The sequence below is a fragment of the Thalassophryne amazonica genome, chromosome 16 (assembly GCF_902500255.1).
Source record: "Thalassophryne amazonica chromosome 16, fThaAma1.1, whole genome shotgun sequence".
Classification (NCBI taxonomy): domain Eukaryota; kingdom Metazoa; phylum Chordata; class Actinopteri; order Batrachoidiformes; family Batrachoididae; genus Thalassophryne; species Thalassophryne amazonica.
The window spans coordinates 74,080,285-74,089,937 of record NC_047118.1 but is presented as its reverse complement, the minus strand read 5'-3'; the positions used below and the strand labels follow the sequence as shown (position 1 = coordinate 74,089,937).

The 9,653-nt window shown below is 40.2% G+C and overlaps 1 protein-coding gene across 2 annotated transcripts in view; it reads left to right on the top strand.

Annotated features, from left to right (window-relative positions):
* The window catches only part of LOC117527401 (next to BRCA1 gene 1 protein-like), a 60,621-nt gene extending 58,038 nt beyond the window's left edge, over positions 1-2,583 (top strand). For both annotated transcript variants that reach the window (XM_034189729.1, XM_034189728.1), the window contains 2 exons: positions 2,183-2,275; positions 2,514-2,583. In XM_034189729.1, the coding sequence (XP_034045620.1) occupies positions 2,183-2,275; positions 2,514-2,547 (127 nt within the window). In that variant the 3' untranslated portion in view covers positions 2,548-2,583. The remainder of the gene's footprint in view (positions 1-2,182; positions 2,276-2,513) is intronic.
* Positions 2,584-9,653: the final 7,070 nt, after the last annotated feature.

The following is a 9,653-nucleotide window of genomic DNA, read 5'->3' as shown; positions in this document are numbered from 1 at the left end:
CTGACGGGGACTAGAAGGAGAGAGCATATCTCACCCATATTGGCCTCTCTTCATTGGCTTCCTGTTAATTCTAGAATAGAATTTAAAATTCTTCTTCTTACTTATAAGGTTTTGAATAATCAGGTCCCATCTTATCTTAGGGACCTCGTAGTACCATATCACCCCAATAGAGCGCTTCGCTCTCAGACTGCAGGCTTACTTGTAGTTCCTAGGGTTTGTAAGAGTAGAATGGGAGGCAGAGCCTTCAGCTTTCAGGCTCCTCTCCTGTGGAACCAGCTCCCAATTCAGATCAGGGAGACAGACACCCTCTCTACTTTTAAGATTAGGCTTAAAACTTTCCTTTTTTGCTAAAGCTTATAGTTAGGGCTGGATCAGGTGACCCTGAACCATCCCTTAGTTATGCTGCTATAGACGTAGACTGCTGGGGGGTTCCCATGATGCACTGTTTCTTTCTCTTTTTGCTCTGTATGCACCACTCTGCATTTAATCATTAGTGATCGATCTCTGCTCCCCTCCACAGCATGTCTTTTTCCTGGTTCTCTCCCTCAGCCCCAACCAGTCCCAGCAGAAGACGGCCCCTCCCTGAGCCTGGTTCTGCTGGAGGTTTCTTCCTGTAAGAGGGAGTTTTTCCTTCCCACTGTAGCCAAGTGCTTGCTCACAGGGGGTCGTTTTGACCGTTGGGGTTTTACATATTATTGTATGGCCTTGCCTTACAATATAAAGCGCCTTGGGGCAACTGTTTGTTGTGATTGGCGCTATATAAAAAATTGATTGATTGATTGATTGATGTGTGTGTGTGTGTGTGTGTGTGTGTGTGTGTGTGTATAGTATACGTTGTTTACTTTCTTTATTTTTATGGTATGAGGGGAGGGATCTATAAGTTTTGCTTCTGCCTTCACCCTTTCGGCCACACAGGTTCATTGTACATTGTTCTTTTTATGAGTTTTGTTATTACCTCCGCCAAGGAGGTTATGTTTTCGGTCACGTCCGTTGGTTGGTTGGTTGGTTGGTTGGTTGGTTGGTTGGTTGTTGGTTGGTTTGTTAGCGGGATTACTCAAAAATCCTCAACGGATTTTAATGAAATTTTTACCAGGGGTGTATCTTGGCCTAACTTAGAAGTCATTAAATTTTAGTAATGATCCGGAGCAAGATACAGATCCAGTAATTTTTTTAAGGATTCTTTATCATTGCAGGATAGTTTCAACATTTTTGCATCTAACTTCATGAAGACGGGTCACAAAGGCTGAACAAAAATTAAGTTATGACACAACAATAATTTAGCATTTTTTCTCCTCATTGAATAAAGTTATTAGAAAATAAAAAAAACTTGTTTAGTTCATGCAGTTTCTCTTTATAAATACGTTTGCTGAAGATCTAAGGGTTTAACCACTGAATCTGAAACATGATGGTAGATGCGTGAAACGACGTGGAATAAGTCTCTTTGCCAAAGGGTATTCCATGTGACATCAGTTCCTATGGCCTTGGCGGAGGTTTGCACTCTCCGAGTGCTTCTAGTTGTCTGTGTTATTCTGTGTGCCGAATTAATATTTTTCATTCATTCAAGGTGGTAACTTTTTGTGATGATTGCAGCAACCTGTAGTACCTGTGGGTGCTCCCTGACATGACCTGAGTTCAGTTGTTCTAAATTTTCTGTTCTTGGGAAGAGAAGTTGAATGGGAACAGAATGAAACTAAAACAGTGTTTCATTGTGTTTACGTATGAACACTGAACATTTGTGTAATATCCAAAGTCCAAATGACTGCTTATGGAAAAAAACATATATTCATTCATTTTCTATGCCTGCTTATTACAGTCAAGGGTCATGAGGGGGCTGGAGCCTATCCCAGCAGTCATAGGGTGAGATGTGGAGCACATCCTGGACAAGATTCCAGTCTTCATGTGGCCACATATAGACAGACAAACACAAACTCTTTCACACTCACATGCACACCTACTCTCAGTGTGAAGTTTCCATTTCACCTAATCTGCATGTCTTCAAGTATGTCTGCAAGAACACACACGAACACGGGGAGAATGTGAAAACATCGAAAGGACCAAGTGGGAAGCGATCGCAGGACCTTCTTGCTGTGAGGCAACATTGCTAAGCCACTGTACCACCTGGAAAACCTAAACTGTAATTTCAAGGAACAGCAGACATGGATGTGGTGTTTTCTGTCTACAGACACCCAGGTATCACCAGCGGCTGGTTAAAGGAGCTCTCTCGGTTGCTGCGTCAGCTTACAAAGCTCTGTTCACTGGACAAGGACCCACACAGGTAAGTTACACGCTTCACTGGGAACTTACCGACACTCAGAGCATCACTGGTCATTATGCAGAATATAGGGGTTTTCAGAAGGGGAGGAGCTAAATATAATTTGGGGTGGAGCTCACAGTGTGTAAGCCCAAAAGCTGCTTGGGCTTCGGAGGGTTAAAATTGGACTACTGTCTCGGTTTGGTTTTTGATCAGGGGACATGAATGTTTAATCAGAAACTGATGTGTTGATCTCGTGCAGCCTCCCGTGGATGCGTCCACCCAAGACACCATGATGGCGGTGCTGGTGGAGATGGGTTTTGGGGATCGACGCTCAACCAGAATTGCTGAAGAAACACAACTTCAACCTGCTGGACGTGGTCAACGAGCTTGTCCAACTTACCGACAATGACTGGTACGCCACTCGTTACTGACATCAGCGTGAAGATGTGACAATGGCAAAAGTGGCACAGAATATGGATGGAATCGGAGGAAACACTGCGGGGAGGCTTTGACCATATAAGGAAACATTCCAGTGGGCTCTGGGACAAGTCACATGTTCACTACATGTAGTCTTTAAGGTGACAGGCCGGTCGCTTCATTTAACAACGAAAACAAAGGAGCTGCATTGAGCATTTTGAATGTCTCACATTCCAACATTTTAAGTCATCCCACTGCCTGCCAAAGTGGGGTCGGCACTTTGTCACCATTCAGCCTAATGGGATTTGCTTCATTACGTCACTCATTCATTCACTTATTTTATTTTAAATACTAGTAATCCAAATTATTACAAAAAAACGGGAACGACCAGATGCTACTCCACCAGTTTCGTTATTATTTTATAACGAAGCACGATGGAGCACTTTTGAACACTTCTGCCCATCACTCAGAAAGGCAGGTGTATTTTAATCCAAATGAAAGTGCACGTGTGTCACAGCCGCCCATCAACCAACATCAGCAAAGTGCATCCAGACATGTTTCACACATCAAAAATAAAATTCAGATCTGTTAAATGATTTATGCAAAACAGAATCATAAAACTCCTCAAGAAATTCTAGACCGGATCCTCCCCATCAGCCACTACGATGGCGACACTAGTAAAGAAAATAAGCTTGTTTATTGTTGTTATTATTACTGTTATTTTAACAGGAAGGAAACTCAAGCAGGCCCAGACATAGTGAGGTGGCCATCAGCATTTTAGTGTGGTTTTATACATATGTAATGGTGGAACGGTTCTGGGTGACACTGCATGAGGTTGGCTTTCAGCAGTGACAGCAAGGTCTGGTAAAACTTTGTGAATGACAGTGAAACACACAGGCATTGAACACTGGCAGCACGTCCAATGTGGAATGGTTTTTGTAAGAACTACTGAGCTGAAGTACGGCCGTTTGACTGACGCTTCTCTCACATGCAGTATAAACATACTGTAAACAAGCTGTGGCACACTCAGCGCCCGCCAGACCTATTCTTTAGAAATGAGAGAAACTGACTACATGTAACTTCAAAACTACACCTGCTGCTGATTTCCATCATGCATGTGACAGTAAGATTATCCCCTGCAACAACGTCAGACACGTCCAGCAGGTGGCGCACATTATATAAATAAGCAAAGATCACAAGATCTATTGAGCTGGTAAATGGAAGTTAACCAAGTTTTAATCTATTTATCCTGGTTATATGTTCTTTTAATTTGGAGCTGATAGTTTTATGGGTTCTTCCTCTTGATAAGTTTAGTCAGGTTTCATGCTGATTGGCTGAAACTTACTTGAGTAATCCGCTTGCTCTGCCTCCTCTGTGGATGTAAAAAGCATCAAAACAACAAATCTTTGGATTTGAGCAACAGAAAACAGCAAAAGTTTGACATTTTTGCTTAAAAATATTGAAATAATTTAGGGCTGCAGCTATCGATTATTTTAGTAATCCAGTATTCTATGATTATTCTGGCGATTAATCGTGTAATCGGATAAAAAGTACTTTGCGTTTTTAAATACCATCAATAGTCCAGGGCTCTCCGTTAAGCCCTGGTCATATGGCACTAATGAAGGACACCGAAGACAAAACCAAGCAAGAAATCTGGATTTAAGTTTACTTTCGGAGAGAGCGTTTAGCCATCATCCATCTTTGTTCCTGTAGTTGGCGCTTCGTCAGAATTTTCAAACTGTTGAAAAATGTGAACGAATCCTGATGCCAACCTCAATTCGTCTGTATTCTGTTTTGCTTTCTGTCTTGATGGTTCTTCATCGTTTGCATGTCTCCCATGTCACCAGCGTTCCATTTGATTGTTGTCCAACTTCGTCCAAGTCCGACGTCTTCCACGAACGTTGACAATACCTGAACGGATTAATAACTAAAGCTCTGATGGGCTGAATGTGACTCATCCATGTGTGGGACGAAAAGCAACATTTTCATACAGAAACAGCGACAAGAACGTTTTATCAGCTACTGTCTATTTACGCATGTTGCAGCCGTCTCTGGCTGGAATGCGCGTGTGCGCACACATGTTGCAGCTGTGAAGACAAATCTGTTAAGACAACCAGTTCTCACATCTGCAGTTGCTGTGGAGAGCACAGGTTGGTGCTCGGTCTGATACCCGCTGTCAAGTCACGTCATCATGAATGTTTCGTTTTGATTTTGTGTAAAGCGTCATGGCCGCCGTTCACTTAGTTTTTCTTTCATTTTTCTTTTGTTTTTCTTCGGTTTTGTTTCATTCTTTTATGTGCTCTGGAATCGCAGGCTTTTCGGTGATGACTTTGTGACTTTTTTTCCTTCATTCAGCAATCGCAGTGTGCCGTGTGACCGTACCTTAAGCAACGGCACAATGTCGCTGTGCCACCATGCAGATTGCCAATTTAGTGTATCCCTTTCTGTTTTCCTGGGTAATTATTTATTTTGTCATGTCTTTACAAGTTTTGGATCTTTCCCACTGTCAGGAGCTCAGCACTCTCCTGACTTCGGACCATAAGCACAGGCGGTCGGTGTAATCCTCAGTCAGGCTGCACGTGAACGTGAGCACAGCCTGTGAAAAACTGGTCTCTGGAAGGATGTGACGATTTACCCAATCTGACCCAAACTGACTCCAAATGACTAAAGGAAGTACTTTTATTTATTTTCGAAAATGGGCTCCGTTCTCAAAACAGTACATGCAGCGCTCTCTCTCCCTCCCTCCCTCTGTCTTGCTGTCTCTTCAGAATGCCAAAAGAATAAATAAGGGATGTTTAAGTATGTTTGTGAGTACTGGCATTTTGGGGGGGGATACAAGAGGCAAAGGTGAGCGCTGTTTCCTTTCATGTACCATTTTGAGAATGGAGCGCATTTCCAAAATAAATAAAAGTGATTCATTTAGACATATTTGGAGTCAGTTTGGGTAAATCGTCGCACCCCTCTGGAGTCCAGCTTTTCCACAAAAGCCACACTGATAAATCCCCTCTGCACCCGGTCAATGAAAACTTGACTTAAAGTGCACAGCAGGGTGGACCAAACCGTGTTTTTAAAAATAGACACACTGCTTTGCTTTAAATGTGCATTAAGCTATTTCAGATGATCAGCGTGGACCCTCTTTCTTACAAGGCTTTATTTTACTCTGTGTGTTGCGTTGGAAAGCTGTAGCTTTTGGTGCTATATTGATTAGCTTACACAGTTTATGTGCATGCTCTAGTCTTCTTCTTTTTTTTTTTCTGGGGACATTACAGCACCACACACAGGCCTGGCATATGTACTGCAATGTTAAACGGCGCTTTGAGGCACAGATTTTGCCTCAAACATTTTTTGTAATCAAATTATTTGAGTTACTCAACTAATCGTTTCAGCGCTAAATAATTCATTAATTTTTTACCTCTCTGAACATCATGTATTTGATTAATTATTTTCTGCATCAGTTTGTGGAATTTTGCGTTCATGTCACTTTTGTTTTTCGTCTGTTTTTGTTTTGGAGCACGTGTACAGTCGTCTCATTCCAATGTATAAACGTGGAATCTAACGATGTGTAACGATGTGAAATGTGTTTCATTTTTGGTTATCAGGTGTGTGAATTTCTGCAGAATCTCTTGGCTGCGAGTAACGGCCGTGTGTTGACTTTGTTCAAATTAAAATGCTGAAATTTAAAATGTTTTGCTTGAAGTCTGTGAGGCTACGTAGGAAAAAAAAACTAAAATCATGGTTGTTGTATTTTTCAGCTTCTTTTGTGGTTGAGGTTGCTGTATGTTAGTGTGATACTTTGTAAAAATGTTATAAAACTTAATCAGTTTTTTTGTTTGTTTTGATTAGATTTTTGCATATGTGAAATATTTTGTGAGATTAAGGCCACAATCTGAGATAAAAATAGGTTTCAGGATTATTGGAAGAAAACTGTTCTTTGAGTAATGTAATATTGAGATAAAAAGGTTGTTAAAAAAATAACCCTGTGAGATTAAAGTCATAGTTTGATGGAGGGAAATGATTTTGGAAAATGTTATGAAATAAAAGCAGAAATTTCCTACAGTTGTCATTATTTTTTTTTTAACCGAAAAGTTTCCTACACTCCCGCGACCTGGTCCCTGATAAGCGGTTGAAGATGAGTGAGTGAGTTTCCAACATATATTTCCTTTCCCAGAATGTTTTTCCATTTTTCACTAGATTAGTTTGAACTTTGCTGATCCCCTGGGAAGACTCCCTCAGGGAAAATGAGGTTCCAACAGCATTGTATAGCAGCACACAGGATAAGAAGCACACAGTGTCAAAAGTGAAAGTAAAAAAAGAAAAACAGTTTGCAAATATAAATACCAGACATACTGATCAATGCTGGTTTACTGGCTTCCTCTCATTCCCGACCTCTGTCTTCCTGTTACTCTTCTAAAGGTTTTGAAAATTTTCTGTTCTTTTAGTAGTTTGTTTGTTTGAATCATACCAATCTACTAATATATCAATAGTGTAGCTGTTTTCTAGAAAAATTTCATTGAATGAATAGTGAATAAATGTCAGAACTTTAATTTCTTATTGATACTGGTAGACTTGTCAACAACATTAATGTCTGCTATTGAATTTAAATGCCTTTTTCTTCTTTTCCCCCCTCAAAATATTATGGCTTCTTCCTTATAATTTGCCACTTTTATGAAGGAAAGATTGTATTTTTCCCAACAGTTAAAATGTTTACTAATTTTACAGTTTTTTGTCTCCTAAATTGATACTGTAAAAGTAAAATGATGTCCTCATAATGGCTTGAAGCTGTTTTGAAACAGTAATTTCGAGCAGTGTGACTTTATTTTAATTATTCTTTACTTTATGATTAGACTTTTCTCAAAACATTCTGACTTTAAAATCACACAATCACATTTACGTAATACTTAATGCTTTATTTTCAAAGAATCTCCAAATGCTGTATTGCTGTAATATTGTACTTTTATTCATTTTGCACTAATTTGACTTCATTCTTACGTGACAATATTGTTTTCAAAATAATTTCATTGTCATGTTGTAAATTTTAACTTCCACTATTTTATAAATGAAATTCATGTTGCATTATTTCTTTTTCTCAGTATTTGCATTTTGAGTTGTGCAACTTTTGCATGGTAACAATGTTTTATTTATTATTTTTTTACAAACATCAGCTGCCACTCATATTTGGGTTTACAATCTCAAACACTTCAAAGATCATCTGTTGTAGGACTAGGATTATTGAAATTTATACAGACATGGTGATGTTGTAATTTTTTTTTTTTATCTTAGTGGAATATTTCCTATTATATGTTAGCACTGCAGTCATTCTTTTAATTTTTTTTTTTCTCAAAATGAGTCTTTGTAAATTCACTGTCATCGGCCAGTTTGATTAATCAGACTACTTTACGCTCCGTGTCAGTTGGTGGCGCCACAGCACCAAACGTTGTCAACACCATAAAATTCATACACAAGAAGTAAGAAGGCGTGAACTCGCTTGTTGTCTGTTGACGACAACAACACAACAACAACAGCAGCAGAAGTCTCAGAGGAATAAAGGCTGATGCATTTTTAACAGTTCTGTCAGTTCTTGGACACATTAGCTACAAGAGACAGAGGCAAAGCAAACAACTGCCATTTGTTTGTGATCAGAGTGAACATCTTACAGTAGCAAGAGACAAGTGTTCGTGGTGCTGCCAGCTAGGGGGGCCAAAATAGACAAGACATCTATGTTATGCAAATGATGACTAACATGACAAGGCAACTGCCAATCCAAGTGAAGGCAGCGTGACCTACATTGGTTGATTGTTGGTTGTGTTTATAGTTATTTATAATAAACTTCATGTTTAAACTGTAAAACATCAAGCTTGCTGAACTGCAGGTTCCGGCTCATTTGGATCGTACTTTTTTCTTGGTAGTGAGCTCTGTCTGCACGCCGCCTAAATATTTAAGGCTTTTGCAGGCAAACGGGCCCAGCCACAGGTGCAGTCAGTCTCTGATCTTCTCCTGCATGCTGCCATCAACCTCCCAGTCACACAGTTCCATCATGAACCAGTCACAAACCACAATAGGACTTGTGTGGACTGCTTTATGAGCAAATACAGATCTTACAGTGATTAAATGGTGTTTATGTACTCTCATTCTGCTGAAATTTGTGTGAGGATATTTAGGATAAGATTTTTATGACTTAAGCCCCGGTCACACGGCACACAGCGACAGCTGAACGAGGGAAAAAAGGTCACAAAGTCACAAATTGTCAAGGAAAGGTGGACGAATGATCCTGCACTTTTCCCATCACCGAAAAGCCTGCAAATGAAGAGCGCAAAAAGGAATGAAACAAAACCGAAACTAACAAAAGAAAAACAAATCAAACGTTAACCTTGACACTTTAAATGAAATCAAAATGAAACATTTATGATGATGTGACTGACAGCGGATGTGAGACAGAGTGCAGCCAGTCCTGTCCTCATGTCCGCAGTACCTGCAGTTGCAGGGTCTGATTGTCCTGACACCAGCATGTGCGCACACGCAGACCAGCCACAAACAGCTGGAACATACATAAGCAGTTACAGTAGTTGATAAAACGTTCTTGTCGCTGTTGTTTCTGTATGAAACATTGCTTTTCGTCCCACACATGGACGAGTCATGTTCAGCTCGTCTGAGCTTTAGTTATTGATCCGTTCAGATATTGTCAGCGTTCATGCAAGATGTCGGATTTGGGAAGTTGGCCGAAGTTGGACGACAGTCAAACGGAACGCTGACATTACGGGAACTATGCAAACAATGAGAAACCATCAAGACAGAAAGCAAAATGAAATATGAGTGAATTGAGGTTGTTGTTGGGATTCGTTCACATTTTTTGACAGTTTAAAAATTCTGATGAAGCGCCAGCTACAGGAACGATGATGGTTAGACGATGCCAACGTAAGTCCAGATTTCTCGTTTCATTTGGGCTTCGGTGTCCTTCGTTAGTGCCGTCTGACCGGGGCTTTAG